Consider the following 16,894-nt stretch of genomic DNA (forward strand, 5'->3'; position numbering starts at 1 on the left):
TTGCAGTAGTCCAGGCATGAGGTGATAGAACCTGCACCCAGAGGAGTGGCAGTTTCAGAAAGAGGGATATACTTGAGAGATGTTACCAAGGTAAAGTTGATGGGTCATGGCAACAGATTGTATGGGGGTGAGAGAGTGGGAAGAGTCAAAGATACTCCCACAAAAGGTATTACTATGAATATTGTGCTGAATGCAATGCAGGCCCCTTCTTTTTGTCTTGATGTTCTTGGGATTATATTCAAGTATTATATAAATATATATATATTTGACTCAGAGATCTCATTTAATTTATATATATGAATATATATGAATAAAAATATACACATATATATGAATAAAAATAAATATAAAACATTTATAAATATAATATAGCTAGAAGTACAATAAATATAAATATAATATAATAAATATAAATATATATATAAAAAATATTGAGGTCTCTGAGTCAAAAAGCATAGATATTTTTACCTCACCACCACCACCTTGCATTGACTTCAGTAGCTTTCCCAGTTTCCATTTCCATCAACAGTATAGTAAATATATTACACTATTATTCCTCTTTTCATGGCCCCTCTTACAGTGACCATTGTCACCTTTGGCCTTCTTTGCCAGTTTGCTCGAGTGATGTGAAACTTCACAGTCCTTCTGATCTGCACTTCTTTTATTATTAGTCTTTTGGAACATTCTGTTTTATGATCATTAATAATTCTTTTTTAATTCCTTACCTTCCATCTTAGAATCAATACTGTGTATTGGTTCCAAGGCAGAATAGTGGTAAGGGCTAGGCAATGGGGGTTAAGGGACTTGCCCAGTCACACAGCTAGGAAGTGTCTGAGTTCAGATTTGAACCCAGGACCTCCCATCTCTATGCCTGGCTCTCAATCCAGTGAACCATCTAGCTTCCCTTGATCATTAATAATTTTCAAATCTTCTTTTGAGAACTGTGTAGTTGTCTTTAACTACTCTTAACTGGAAGCTGAGTTGGAAATCATTCTTCTAGCTATAGATACAATTTTAGGAGATGAGAAAATTGCTAATGAATTGAAAATAATTGTATTAACCTTTTCAGAGCATATTTTCCTGAGAGTTTAATTTTGCATTTCACCTGTGAGGCTCTTCTCCAATAGCACAAGATTCATTCATGATTAATTTTGCTTGAGATACTTTGTCATATTTACTGGCCCTTCTCAGTGGCTTATGTCATTACTGTTAGTGGGAGTGTGTGTCTCTTTGGAGACACGGCTGCATCCTATTTTTCTTTTCCAAATGATGAAAATTATTAAATAACTAGTGTCTGCCAGAGATATTCCAAATTAGATACTAGAGAAGAAAGGGATTCAGGATGTCATGGAAAAGCAGTAACTGGTGCAAGAAACTAGGTTTGTTACCTTCTCTGGAAAATATCTTGCTGGACAATTACATTGTATATTATGAAGATCTGAAGGAAGTTGAGGATATTTTGTGTAACCTTTAAGCAGGGCAACGTTAATTTTTTCCAAATAAAATCCTAACAACTTCCCTTTTACTGAACAAAAGAACAAGGTTGTTTAGGAAAAACAGGGCAGGATCCTTATGTAAAAAATTATCAGAGGCTTTGTTTCTCCCAGGATATCATCAGAGCATTTGATTTTTAATATTTATAACTTGTAGGATCTTTCTTTAAATAATCTTATAAAAATAATGATGCCTTTTAAAAACGTTGTAGTCATTTCTATATACTCTTTACCTAGTGTTGCCATTGTTACTTGTAACAAAAAGAAAGATCGACAAAACTACCAATGCATTGATCATGTCTGACAGTGTATACAACATTCTGTATCTGGGTCTGGAGCTGGGATTGGCCATTAATGATGTGTTGTTGTGTATATAGTGTTCTCTAGGTGCCAGCACTGATCTTCTTTATTTCTTAGAAAAAATTAAATACACTGCAGCGATTAACTTTTGCTTGCCAGTAGTCAGTCTGTCAACCAAGCATATATTAAACACCGTTTGGTGGCAGACATCATCATATTAGGCATTAAGTATGCAAAAAAAGAAAGAAAGAAAGAAAGAAAGAAAGAAAAATCTAGTCTCAGGAGCTTAAATTCTATTGGGTGAATAATATACACAGAATTGTCTGTGTATATGAACAGAATGGATACAATTATAGTTAAATAGTTAAATTCCCTCAGTGAGATTGGCACCAGTAGTTGAGAGAATGAAGAAAGGCTTTAGGAGCAGCTAGTGGCTTAGTGGATAGAGCGCCAGAGTTGGAGTTAAGAGCACCTGGCCTCCACCATTTTCTATCTGTGTGATGCTGGGCAAGTCACTTAACTCTGTTTGTCTAGCCCTTGCTCTTCTGTCCGAGAGTTGTTACTAAGACAGAAATTGAGAATTTTTGAGAGGAAAAAAAAAGATAGACTTTGGATAGGAAGTCATGCTTGAGCTCTATCTTGGAGGAATTTTATAAGGCAGAGAGAAAGAGGGAAAACATTAGCAGCATGGAAGCTGACCAGTAGAAGGACAAAGAGACAAGAAAAGGAGAGCTATAAGAAGTGAAGAATAGCAAGAAGGCCAGCTTGGTTGGCTCATATGATTCCAGAAGAGGAAAAATGTACAATGAGGCTGGAAAGAGAAATTAGAGTTAGATTCCAAAGGGCTTTCAAAGCCAAAGAGAGGAGTTTCTATTTTATCCTAGAGGAAATAGGGAGCCATTGGAATTAGAGTAGAGCAACCAGGTCTGACCTTCACTAAAGGAAAATCCTTTTGGCAGCATTGGGTTGGAGATAGGAGGGACTTGAGCCAAGGAGACCAACATTGCAGTAGTCTAGGTGACATGGGGACATGATTGTAGGAACTATGGAATAGACCAGTAGAAAGGGGGAGAGAGGTTAAAGGTTAGAGAGGGAGGGACGATCTGCTAGAGTAGATGGGAGGGTATGAGATCCAGGACACATGTAGAAGGGTTGGACTTGGCAAGACCTCCCCACTCATTATTAGAGGCAGATGGAAAGGAGGGATGATTTTAGAGTCTTTTGTAACAAAGAAAAGGGGAGAAGCAAAACTCCTCAGTCTTCTCAGTAAAGTAAGAGATGAGGTCCTGAGCTGAGACAGTGGGTGGCGAGTGATGTGTGGAAAGCATGAAGAGAGAAAGTTTGGAAGAATTTCTTTGGGAGATTGAGAGGGAATCATCTTAGGGAGGAATGAAATGCATGGTTGTGGGTTCCTTTGACTCAGTTTAGTAGCATGTAAGGAGGTATTAGTCATTAAACATTTGTTTGTTTATTTATAAAACCTTTACATTCTGCCTTAGAATCAATACTGTGTATTGGTTTCAAGGCAGAAGAGCAATAAAGGCTAGGCAAGGGAGTTTTAAATGACTTGCCCAGTCACTTTACATTTCTTAAGCACCTACTATGTGTTGGGTGCCATGCCAAGTGCTCATAATATAAAAGAAAGGTACCATTTTCCCTACTTAATTTGTCTTGTTTGTAAAGGGCTGGTATTTCTGTTCTTTTTCCAACTTAGGGTGGAATTTTAATTCCTTAATGATTAGTGGAAAGCTGTTTTTAATTTAAAAAAGTTTGCGAGGATCCTAAATCTTTTATGAACTATACTTACATGCTAACGGATAAACTATAACAACCATGGGCATTGAAAACAACTTTGGCAACTGACTTTGTTTTCCATGCCTGATCAGATCATTTGTGGTATGGAAAACAATCTTAATTAAAGGTAAAGAAAGGCACGCCTGGAATGAGTCTGTTACGGATATATATGTATATTTGGGCATCAGTTTCTCATCTATAAGAAGAATTGGATTTGATGGCCTTTAATTTACAGCCTTTCCAGCTCCAGAAGCTATGATCTTAAACCCTTCCAGTGAAACAAATATCTTTGGAAATGTATCATTAGTTGATTTGCTGTTTCATTGCTAAGTGTACCCAAAAGGAAAAGCCGGAAATAAAGTTTTACTCTGAAAATACATATAAATTAGAAAGTTAATAGAGGAGAGATCTTTAATTAGATTCTTTAGGGCACTTTGCTTAATTTTAAATTTAAATTTTCTTCTAAACTCTTTAACATCTGTCTTTGAATCAATACTGTGTATTGGCTCCAAATCAGAAGGGAAGTAAGGGCTAGGCAATGGGGGTTAAGTGACTTGCCCAGGATCACACAGAAAGGAAGTATTTGAGGCCAGATTTGAAACTGAGACTTCTCATCTCTGGGCTTGGCTGTCAATCCACTGATTGGCTGCCCCTGCTTTGCTTAGTTTTTAATCCACTTGGTTTTCTGCTCACATTTTTAGCTTCGTAGGGATGCTTACTTTTAATTCAGTAAAATGAGGGGAGTGGTATAGGACTAGATGAATTTTAAAATTAAGGCCTCTTTCAGGATCAAAATTCTATGGCTTTACCTCTGCCACCTGGATGCTTTTAGAGTGGCCTTTACAGGTGTGTTTATTAGTTCTTTCATAGGGAACCTTATGCCATCTATTACTAAATAATGTTGTCTGTGTTCATTCAGAGTTCTTCATTTATCTAAATGTTATTTCAAACACACACCAAACTCGGGACACCAAAGAGCAAAACCTCATAGATTTGCTCTATCATCTTTTGAGGTACAACCAATAAAATTATGACTATACTAAGCTTTTATTCAGACAGTCCTTGTTCATTACCCAAGCTGGTAGGTCTTTAGAGAACAGAATATCTCTCACTGTCATTCTTCAAATTAGCAGATCGCTGATGGTCAGTAGACAGTTGGGCAGCTGGGCATCCCAGTGGATAGAGTACTGAGCCTAGAGTCAGGAAGACCTGAGTTCAAATCTAGCCTGATACACTTACTGTGTGGTTCTAGGCAAGTCACTTTACCCTGTTTGCCTCAGTTTCTACATCTGCAAAGTGGTCTAGAGAAGGAAATGGCAAACCACTCTAGGATCTTTGCCAAGAACACCCTAAAATTGAATCAATAAGACTCAGACACAACTGAAAAATCACTGAATAAGCCAGTCTTGGGACCTTAGGAATGGCCTGCACACATCTACACACTGACAAATGCCTACTTCGTGAATTAAGGGCTTGCTCTACCTTCTGCTTTCTGAAGTCCATTCACTTGTGTCTAATGGAAAAATCCTTGCATGCCACTTATTTGAAAGAGTCATTTATCCATTCTTTAAATGTGACTATTGACAAATTCGTGGGTAAGTTCCTTTGTCTAAAACTTCTATGATGTGCATTATGGTAGTTTTTCTTCCCTGTTTGTTTAATGGAGTGGGATGGCTGAGATTGTGATTTACTTTTGAATAATTAAAAATTGATATTAGTGGTAATATAGCTCCTGTTGTGCTTTCATTGCCAAATAAAGATGACTCATAAAACGTACTGGCATTATGACCGGGACCCCCCCCCCCCCCAAATCTTTTTTTCTGTCACAGCATATCGCAACTTTACTTTCCAGTGGTGGAGTGGTTTATGACCATGGACTGTAATCATTTACTGTTACAGTGAATAGATGTTGACTACATATTAGGAAGAAACCTCCCAAAGCAATCAAGTTGCCATGTCAAAGTAGAGGGGAAAAATGAGCACTGTGATTGATGTATCGAATGATTAATTCTTACTCAAGGGATTAAAAATGGTCTCAGAGCAGAGTTTTAGGGAGGATAACAAGGGAAGAATATGAAAAAGTTATTTAATAAACATAGAAAATATAAGTTCTGAATGGGGCACATAACATGGCAGAGGGAGTCTGTGTGTTAGAGGTACAAACTCTAGCAGGTATGATGAGAAAGTGAGAGGGTACTTCTACAGTGGAGAACTAGAGAGAAGGAAAGAACAATCTCCATTAGTCGACTTTCTGCAAGAGTACGGGATTTTGAACTTGAGCCTTTTATTGTACTTTAAACTACCACTTTGGGTGGTGCCATTTCCCCTCTGTTTTACTTGTTCATTTCAAGTTCCTAAGGTAATTATTTAGGACTCAAAAGGATTTGACACATCAACTACCTATCTCTGACTTCCTTATGTCCTCTGCTGTGTCACATGTAGGTAGTGTAAAAACAAAACTATTATTCTTTTTTACTACCTTATTCTTTTTTTTAGGTATTGACTTTTATTTCCCCCCAATTATATGTAAAAAGAATTTCTAACATTTTTTCAAAGACTATTAAATCTCAAATTCTCTCCCTCCTTCTCTCCCCACCCCCTTGAGATGCATCTACATTATTCTCAGAAAGAATTCGCCTGTAGATTTCATTCTTGAATCCCCCAAGCCAAAGGGAATATAGATGCACACCAGGCCCTGGAAACTCAGGTAGGAAGGGCAATGGATAGAGTTCTGGGCCTGGACTCAGGAAGACCTGTTTTCAAATGTGACCTCGAATACTTACCAGCTGTGTGATCCTGGACAAATCACTTTATCCTATTTTTTGAGTTTCCTCATTTGTAAAATGAGATGGAGAGGGAAATGGCAAACTGCTCTAGTTTTTTGCTGAGAAAACCCCAAATGGGGTCATGAGAAGTTGGATATGACTAATTGACTGGGGCAGCAAGGTGGTATAGTAGTGGATAGAGTACTGGTCTTAGAGTCAAGAAGGTCTGAGTTAATAGCTGTGTGATCTTAGACAAGTCACTTAACTCTGTTTGCTTCAGTTTCTTCATCTTTAAAAGAGCTGGAAATGGAAAACCACTATGGTATCTTTGCCAAGAAGACTCCAAATGGGATCATGAGTTGGACATGAATGAAAATGACTGCTTTCATTGGGTCTTATTTTCAGATATTCCTGGTCTGTGGAAAAAAGTAATGCAAATAAGTCATTCTCTTTGATTTTCATGGTGTCACTGAGGAATTGGTCATAATTTGCCTCGAGAAAATCATCTTTTCATGGAGAATGATAAGGAAAGGAAGGAGAAAAGAGAATTTTCAATCATTTTTAGTGAATATTCAGTTTGTATCTAATGTGTACTGAAGTTTGCATTTTCACTCAGCCACTTCCGGAAATTCCTACAGAATCCTGGAAAAATCAAATTGTTCCAAAAAGGGTCACCTTATTTTTTTAAATGAGGTAGGAAATCCTTTAATGAAGCAAAGCCTCCATGACCTTCACTATCCTTTTGAAACCATCTGTTGAAGACAACTTGAAAATGACTCTCTGGGTCCTCTTAAAATTGTGTTCTCTTGACAAATCTCTTGGCAGATTTTTGCCTTATCTTCTGTTTGTTGACTTCCTTCAGCTTTTACATTTTTTTTTATTTATTAGAGTGCCAACTGTATTCCGTGTTCTATATTACCCTTTGTTTTGCCCAGGAAATTAGTTAGTGATGATCTAAGCTTTCTTTTGTTTGTTAACAGAATGGACCCAAATCTCTACAAGATACCTTCGGGAACAACTGGCAAAGATAGCCGATTTTTATCACCTGGCTTCAGCCCCAGGCAATGGCTCCATGGCCATGCCTCAAGAGGTGGAACAAGCTCTGAAGCAATGGGAGTATAATGAGAAATTGGCATTCTATATGTTCCAGGTAACTTTGCCCGGGATTGATCCAGAGCTAATTAAAATACATTCAAACCTTCCTTCCCTCCCTCCCTCCTTCCTTCCTTCTCTCCTTTCCTTCCTTCCTTCCATCTGTCCATCTGTCTGTCCTTGAAATTGAGTAGAGTCTAAAATCTCCTTGAATTGATTTCTGTTAAGTGTTTATTATATGCCAGATGCTTTGCTAGGTACTTTAGATACAAAGGCAAAAGAAAATAATCCTTGTTCTCAAGAAACTCACTTGGGGTAGAGAAGGAAACACTACCTACCAATATATGAAATATATACAACCCAATTTTTAGGGATGGCATAGATCTAAATGAAGGGCCATTTGCTGACAGAAGAAGAGAGCTTCAGAGGGCTCAGTGGAAGAGTAGGGATGTGGGAGGGATGAAGTCGATATGGATGGAATGAGAAAACAGGGAAAGAACCTTCAGAGCTCATGAGCTACTGTAGAACCTGAAACCAATCAGACTCCAGGGCTCCGTTATGAATTTAATGTGGACTAATTCAGCCTCACATGTATTTACTTTGTTTTAGGAAGGAATGCTTGAACGGCATGAATATTTGACTTGGATCCTGGATGTTCTGGAAAAAATCAGACCAGTGGATGATGACCTCCTTAAGCTACTACTACCACTAATGCTGCAGGTGCATTTCATCATTTAATTACTGATAAATAGAGCAGATAAAAAATAGTAATCTGAAGGAATGACATATCATACACTCTCTATGATGGTGACAAGTACCTAAGATGGAGTGAGAAGCCCTTTTCTCTCTCTCTCTCTCTCTCTCTCTCTCTCTCTCTCTCTCTTCCTTTCTTCTCCTCTCCCTAGAAGGATCATTGGCTATGCATTTTGAGGACAACCAGGTGGAGACATCTGGTAGGCAGTTAATGAGAATGGGAGCTCAAAGGAAAAAAGAAGTCTTTGTAAATAGATTTTTAAAATCCTTACCTTCTGTGTTAGAATCAATACTATGTAAAGGTTCCAGGGCAGAAGAAGGGTAAAGACTAGGCAATGAAAGTTAAATGATTTGCCCAAGGTTTACTCAGCTAGGAAGTATCTGAGGCCAGATTTGAACCCAGGATCTCTCATCTTTATGTCTGGCTCTCAATCCAGTGAGCCACCTAGCTGCCCTGTAGATGATAGCTTCAAAAATTAACCTTGTTCATTTTGACCCCAAAGTGAAGAACTAGAAGAAATTGAGTGAAGTGGCAGAAACAAATGTAAGCTTGATTTAGGAAAAAAACTTCCTTTGAATGGAGTTATCCAGAAGTTGAATGGGTTGCCTTGGAATGTAATGTGTTTCCTTTCACTGGAGCTCTTCCAACAAAAGCTGGGTAGCTAGTTGTTGAGATTTCGCTTGAGATGATTCATTTTCCCGCATAGACTGATCAAGATGACTTTTGAGGTCTTTTCTAGCTTGGAAATCCTGTAATCTCACCTTTTCGTCACTCTCTCTTTTTCTCATTTTCCCCTCTTAACACCAAACTAAAAAAAGCAATCTAGAATTTCTTCAAATGCAGATTTCTTTGAGGACCAACTCCAATAGTCCTCGAAAGGAAAATTAGGAAAAAAGAAAAATTCCTTTATTTTAGGTCTGGTCTGCTTTCCTTTAGCCTGTGGCATGGTTAGTAGGTCTGTTTTAATGGTTGGACCACAATCTTCCTTATTTGCGGTGATGCACCTGAGATTTTTATGGGGTAAAATGATGAACTCTCCTTTATACATGCTCAAGACAAAGTGGGCATGAAATGCTGACTTCATTGCTGTCTTTTCTCTTTCAGTATTCAGAAGAGTTTGTTCAGTCAGCTTATCTGTCTCGTCGTCTTGCCTACTTCTGTGCCCGACGCCTGTCTCTCCTGCTGAACGATAGTCCCAATCTCCTAGCTGCACATTCACCACACATGATGATTGGTCCCAACAATCCAAGTCTATCAGCATCAAGCCCAGCTGCACCTGGCCCAGTAATGAGCCCAGTCCAGATGGCTGGTTCCGACTTCCTTTCCTGCCCACAGCATCGTCCACTGGTTTATGGACTCAGTTGCATGCTTCAGGTATGGCTTTAGCGTTGGTTTCCTATCAGATGATGTTTTTAAGAATACTATTAAAATGTCTCTAGTTGTGTGACAGCATTTAATATAGTGTCTTCCACTTATAGATTGGAATTTTTAACGTACTTTTTTCCCCAAGAGCAGTGATATTGACAGAGACATTAAAAACAACAACAAAAAAAACTTAACCTTCCGTCTTAGAATTAATACTGTGTATTGGTTCCAAGGCAGAAGAGCAGTAAGGGCTAGGCAATGGGAGTGAAGTGACTTTCCTAGGGTCTTATTGGAATCTCGATTTTCAAATCCTGCCTTTGAGACACAGACAGACAGACACACATATTTTTCCAAACTGGTTAAATCATAGGTCAAAAACAAAACATGCACACACACACTCAATCACTGTCATTTGCTGGAAATTTCATGTATCCTTAACCATTATCCCTTATTGAAAATCCCAGTAGGTTGTCTTTTCATGCCTAATTGATTCTTTGAAGGATGTTCCTTCAAAGGCAGACCTGTTGACATCCTGATAGGAAAATTGGCTTGCGGTTGGTAATTGACTTTTTCTTTTTTGATTTGCATCAATAATGCTTATCGGCATCAAGGAGGCATGGAGAGATTCAGTAGTTCTATTACCCAAATCACTCTTGACACCTCTCAAGATGGCAGCTAGTAGAGATTTGTTTCCCTATCGTATTTGTATCCTGAGTGCCAGACACAGTGTCTAGTGAATAGGAGACGTTTAATAAATGTTTGGATGATTGATTGAATGATTGCTAGCATGGGATCAGGGATTCATCATTTATCCATACTGAGAGTTAGATGCTGATTTCTAAACCTATCTAAAAACACTTGCTGTGCTATGACTTCCCCTAGACTCAATACATGCATTATGTGGTTTTTCCATCTAAAGCTTGTGGACCAATAATGGTCTCTATATGTTTTTTAACTGTGAGGGAAGCCGTAATAGGAATAATTTGTATTTTTTGAAATGGGGAAAGGAAAGTAGGACACTGGTTCTGTTTAGAGTTTAATACTCTCATCTGTTTCTACATGAATGTTTTGCAAATAGGTGAAATTTCTCATCACAATTGCTGATTGCTATTTTTAAATTCAGACTATATTTTAATTATTTTATTTAAATATGTCCAGTCCCCTCCTACCTAAATACTAGGACTCAGCTTTTTGCTCCATAGTTATGATTGGCTTAGATTTACTAGCTCATTTTGTGCTTGTCCCTAAATTTATTGCTTTTTTTCAGTAAGGTGTTATGCTATTTTTCAGTGTTTAAAGAAGTTATCTAAAAATATTGCTATTGGAAGATTATATTAAAGTAGGATAGATGTAAAAAGAGTCTGTTTATATTAAGATGCAGTTTTAGATTTGATGATGCAAGAAAATTAAACATTTAATTAAATTTCTAATAAAAAAACCCCAAATGACTAATCAGAGACATCTTTATTTTCCCGAAGATGAATTTTCTTTCCAGTTTTAGGAGAAAGATGCTGGTTGATTTCAAAAACACATCTATGGGTCTACGATGTTAGTTTGAGAAATGGAGCATTTCAGCCTGATGCTGACTTATTCAGTCAGCTCACAACTTCTGGGTGGCTTACCTTCCCTTTTTTGGTGTGAAATATGGAGTTTCTTCTTGTTGCCGTGGATTGCCCAGATTAGGGAGGACAGGGAGCAAATTATTCACCTTTAAAACTCTCTGGCAAGAAATAGCAAATTTCAGCCCACCATCCTTAGAAGCATCATAGCCTTTGTTACTCGCTTTCCCTCAATAACTACATTTCTTCCCTTTGTTTATCTGCAGACTGTAACTCTTTGTTGCCCAAGTGCCTTGGTGTGGAATTATTCCACAAATGAAAATAAAAGCGTTAACCCAGGCTCTCCTTTGGATCTGCTTCAAGTTGCTCCCTCCAGTTTACCTATGCCAGGTGGAAATTCGGCATTTAATCAACAGGTAGGCTTTCCCCTTAAAATGGAAAATTCTTCATTTTCAACATTGTTTCACCATGGATGTATTGGTGTATAGACTCTTGGACTTAGAGTCAAGAAGACCTGGATTCAAATATGGCTTTAGATATTTAATTGCTATCTGTATCACCCTGGGCAAGTCCCTGATAATCTTCACTCCCTACTTTCCTGGGTTCTTGTGAGGATCCAATAAGAGGATGACAGTTGTAACCCTCAAGGCACTCTATAAATGCCAGCTGTTAGTATTATCCTGGAAGAGACTTTGGGTCAGAGTCAGGATCCCTTATTTAGGTCCATCTGTGATGGTCAAAGACCAATATCAATGAGAAGCCAGCTTGGATAAGAGTTATTCACAGATTATCCTTCTGTAGGTACTTACAAAGTAAAGACTATATTGCGTTTGAGATCGATCCCACAGGAAGCATTTATTAGGACCTATTTTGTGCCAGGTACTGTGCTAGGAGGTGGAGATACAAAGGCAAAAAGGAAATCATTGTTCCTTTTCTTATCAGGGAAGATATCACCCCAGGCCCCCCTCGTTTTTAGTTCCCTTGTTTGATGATCAAGATGCATAGTCTCTCTATACAAGGAAAAAAGGAAATGGAAAAAGTTTACTGCTTTTGGAGAGGCACCTTGGCATAGTGAATAGAGAGCCAGCCTCAAAGCCAGGAAGACGACCAGCATTCATTTCTGCCATATTTACTCTGGACTCTCTGATACTGGTCCCGATAACTATAAAGCTATACCTTGCAGAGAAGGTACAAATCTGCTTTGGTAGGGAGTTTTCATCACCTGGGAGTTCCCAATTCCAATGAAATCACAGCTCCAGTCCCTATCTCCATTCTCATTCCTGGGTTCTAGCCACTAGAGTTGCCCCAGGGGACACTAGAAAGTCCCGTGTTTCCCCTGGAAAATATTGAGAACTTGTGTCTATATGTTAAGAATGGGAGTGGGTAGACTCTACCTTTTATTTGAGAACAGAACCAGGGGTGCACTTGGGTATTACTTCCATGGCAGCGTATTATTTTATCTTAGTGAATGCTTGATTATTTGGATTGAAAGCTTATGCAAGAGGTAGCTGGGTGGCTTAATCCATTGAAAGCCAGGGAAGTCCTGGGTTCAAATATGGCTTCATATACTTCCTAACTGTGTAATCCTGGGCTAGATACTTAATCCCTATTGCCTTATCCCTTACCTTTCTTTTGCCTTGGAAGCCAATACACAGTATCGATTCTAAGATGGAAGGTAAGGCTTTAAAAAAATTATGCAAATTGCAGTGCACAGTTATGAATACTTTTCTTCATTTGGGGACATTTTGTAGTATTTTTTATTTTTCTCTCCCCATAGAATAGCAGCTAAGTTCAGTTTTAGCAGATTCCTCATATTTAGCGTGCCCTTGAAATTTTTACTTGTGTGGTATTTATGCATTGACATTTATTATGATCAAAATGGATAGTGGGATAGTTCAGTGAAGCTTGTAAAACTGCCTTTCCCCCTCCCCTTAAGCCCTGAAAAGAAGTCTATACTTGAGCAATGGGCTGCCATTTCCTAATGCTGTTAAGAATGCGAGTACCCCGTAGGATGCCTTACTCGTGCAGAGAAGCCTGACATGATTGAAATTGGAATTGTGACTTTGCAAGCTGAAGCTAATTAGAAGCAATCATCTTTCAGGTTCGGGCAAAGATCTATGAGGTGGAACAGCAGATAAAACGTCGGGGCCGTGCAGTGGAGGTTCGGTGGTCTTTTGACAAGTGCCAGGAATCAACAGCAGGTATTTAAAAGCAAAAAGGAATGAAGTTTTGGCAGGTGTTTAAAAGCAAAAAAATGAATAGTTTTGGCACTTGAACTCCATGGTATGTCTTGGATTCTTAGAAATTGATTTTCTATGAAGAAGAGTTTTTTGATGTAAACACTCGATGGACAGTAGGCAGAGTGCCATGACTATTTTGATTGGGACTTTGTCCCAGAGTTCCAAAATTCAGTCACTTCCAACACTTGAAGACCTTCAGCATGGTTGGTCAACAATCATTTATTGATGGTGTATTTATCATTGAATATTTATTAATTACCTATGGTGTGCCAGGCACTGTGCTAAGTGCTAGGTTACAAAGAAAGACAAAAGATAATTCTTGCCATTGAGGAGCTCACAGTTTAATACAGGATCAACTGATCTAATACCAGGCTGGCAAGAATAATTGATTTAATTGGGAATTTTAACCCCCTTCAAGATGGATTCTCTTTGCCCATCAGTAAAAATTCTTGGTTATATTATTTGGTTTATGTGTTGGATACTTGAACCCCGCAGTTTGTCCACATTTGGATTTCCTTCCTTCCTCCCTCCCTCCCTCCCTCCCAGAGGCTGAATTTTGTGAGAACTCTTTGAAACTTGTTAGTGCAGACTTAACTAACCCTCTCGCAGTGATTTTTGTGATGTGTGCACCTGGTTTTTCCCCACATCACTAAAGGCTTCATTTTTCTTCATCTAGGGGTCACCATCAGTAGAGTCTTGCATACCCTGGAAGTCTTAGATCGACATTGTTTTGACAGATCTGACTCCAGCAATTCAATGGAGACCCTTTATCATAAAATCTTCTGGGCCAACCAGAACAAAGACAGCCAAGAGGTAATGACTATTTTCTATCAGCTTGCTATCTATTTTCTGAGGGTAGGCTTCTTTCTCTTTTCTCATCAATCTGGGCTGATGAATGCAGTGCCGGGAAGTAGGAAAGAAATGGGAAGAGCATTGACTATGGAGCCAGCAGACGTGGGTTCAAATACTGCCTCAGAAAGTGACCACCTGTGGGACCTTGGGCAAGTTGCTTCATTTCTCTGGGGTCCATCGTCATCATCTATCAAATAAAGGAGCTAAGCGAGGTGACTTCTGAAGGTCTTTTCATCTCTATAATTATGAAGTTCTTGTGCTGATTCTGTGGGGTGATAACATCATTAACCTAAGTCAAAGAACAACCTAGCTAAGTTGGAGTGGCTTATCACCAGAAGGCTGACTGCCAGGGAGTAAGCTATTTCAATAACAGAAAATTAAGATCATTCTAAGGTGTGGACAGCTGGGTGGCTCAATGGATTGAGAGCCAGTTGTAGAGACAGGAGGTCTTGGGGTTCAAATTTGGCCTCATATCCTTCCTGGCTGTATGACTCTGGGCAAGTCACTTAACCCTCATTGCCTAGCCCTTATCATTCTTCTGCCATGGAACCAACACATAGTATTGATTCTAAGATGGAATATGAGGGCTTAAGAAAACATGTTATTGTGGTGGAATAATCTATCAGCGGATGACATCATAGATCCTAAACTAGTCATGGAAATTATGTTCATTGATAAAAATGGCCCTCTCTGTGGCCCTCTCTCCAGGATATATCCCAGATAATTATCAGTCCTGTTTATGGATCATAATAATTATTATTGCCTCGATCATTTTATTGCTTCTTCTTAGTCACTGCTCTGATATCAGGTTATATTTCCCTTTGTTCTTGGTTAGCCAGTCAAGGAAGGTCAAGTGATGGACTGAATGTAAAGTGCTTTGCTTACTTCAAAATGTGATGGGAATGTCTATTATTACTAATGTGATCATCATCATCATTATTGTTATAATGGATTTTCCATTGTTACCTTATTCTCAGATGTGGGTGAAAGCCTTTTCTGCTTGTTCTTATTCTGGAATATTTGGTCTTAAGAGCATTTCAAATCAAAATGAGGACTTGAGACACTTAGGCAGTATCTCAGCATCTATGGGCTGTGCTAAGTTTTGGGATAAAACAGTGAAGAAAAAGCATAAGTTGGCTTTGTTCTGGGAGGTACAAGCAGCTCAGCAATAGCTTCTTATTTCTGTAGGTTACTGACATAGTTCTGAGCTTAGGTGTAGAAATGGGTGTGAAATCCTGCGTAATACTTTGGTCATGGAACGTCACGAGGAGAAGATGATCAGTCTATAGTGCTGGACCCTTACTGGAAGTTATAATTAGACCCTAAAATTTTAAGCATGAAGTATGAGGCTACTCAAAGGAAAAGAGGGGAACATGGTGGTCCAGATCATAGACAAAAGGCATCTGAGACACATTCTGGTTTCCCCTTTTATCACGGACTACAATAGCAGAAAGGCATTTTATTCTCCTGGGAGGGAATGACCAAATCCATCAAAATCATTTGATTCAGACTGTCAGCCTGCCTAGATGGCATTATAATGAACTTGCCCACTTCAGATGATTGTTTGACTTCTTTGAGGAGACTTAATAAACCAAGTCCAATCGAATCAAAGGGGGAAATGGACCTCGATTGAAGATGAAGGTTGCTGATTCTGTCATGGGTACAAGCCATTGTGAGGAAATTCTGAATGCAGGAAGGGAAGCTGGAGGATGAATTTGAAATCACCTCATGTGATCCTAGGGCACTGGCTTGATCTTCTTGGGTCTCATTTTCCTTCTTTGTAAAATACGCAAGTTGGACTAGGTGACCTCTAAGATCCTTTCCAGCTCTCAATCTGTGGTCCCAAGAAGTCAAATCCATTGACACCATAAGACTAATCCAACCCATGGAAAGTCTCCTTTTCCCCCAATTTTGAGTTGATCCACTAGGTGGCAGCTTGTTACTAGAATTGTGATTTGTGAACTGGCTGATTTTTATTTTATTTTATTTTATTTTTTAAACGAGCAGTTAGGTGTGTTTTCTCAGGATCGGTAGGAACAAAATGATGGAAAAACAACAGGATCACGCTTTGATTTAATACATCAAACGTTTCCACTAAATAATTTGGAATGGACGAAATGTTAGTGTTTTTTTAAAGCAATACATTTTGGGGATCACACCCGGTTAGCAATTTAAAGAGGAAGCCCTCTCTTCCATCTTGTAGCTCTCCGATGACCTTACGGGTGTTCTCTCCATAATTCTCCCCGTAGTTCTACACCTCACATCATTTGTCAGTCTCCTTGATGAACAGAGCCCAATTTATAATGTATTCATAGGTCCCCGTATACTGCAGTGTTGTGAAAGTGATGTTTTATGCATGATGGGTATAAATCCACTTTGTCTAATATTTAAAACTGTAATTCCTACTGGTGGGATGCCACTGAACAATTTGATTTACTGAAAGAAAGGATAATTGAATTCTGATAGGCGCTTCTACAATAGGTGCTCCCAATTTGATGATTAATAATAATAATCACGGGGCATCGCCCTCTGTGATTGAATGGCTACATGAGGACAAAAGAAGGTTGGAATAATTGCTTTTCATCAGATGTTCATGTTACCTCCTTTTCTTGAGTATTATGGTGATCGTAAATGGTTTTCTGTTCAGCTGGAAGTTTCTATGCTGAGACCTGGGTTCTGC

At 38.7% G+C, this 16,894-nt stretch overlaps 1 protein-coding gene across 1 annotated transcript in view; it reads left to right on the top strand.

Moving 5' to 3' along the window:
• MED12L (mediator complex subunit 12L) overlaps positions 1–16,894 on the top strand; it is a 386,104-nt gene that overhangs the window by 45,376 nt on the left and 323,834 nt on the right. Inside the window, exons 7-12 of the mRNA XM_044669473.1 lie at positions 7,333–7,502; positions 8,054–8,164; positions 9,303–9,572; positions 11,389–11,538; positions 13,224–13,323; positions 14,039–14,175. Coding sequence (XP_044525408.1) covers positions 7,333–7,502; positions 8,054–8,164; positions 9,303–9,572; positions 11,389–11,538; positions 13,224–13,323; positions 14,039–14,175 — 938 coding nt within the window. The remainder of the gene's footprint in view (positions 1–7,332; positions 7,503–8,053; positions 8,165–9,302; positions 9,573–11,388; positions 11,539–13,223; positions 13,324–14,038; positions 14,176–16,894) is intronic.

Source organism: Gracilinanus agilis, chromosome 3 (assembly GCF_016433145.1).
Source record: "Gracilinanus agilis isolate LMUSP501 chromosome 3, AgileGrace, whole genome shotgun sequence".
Lineage (NCBI taxonomy): Eukaryota > Metazoa > Chordata > Mammalia > Didelphimorphia > Didelphidae > Gracilinanus > Gracilinanus agilis.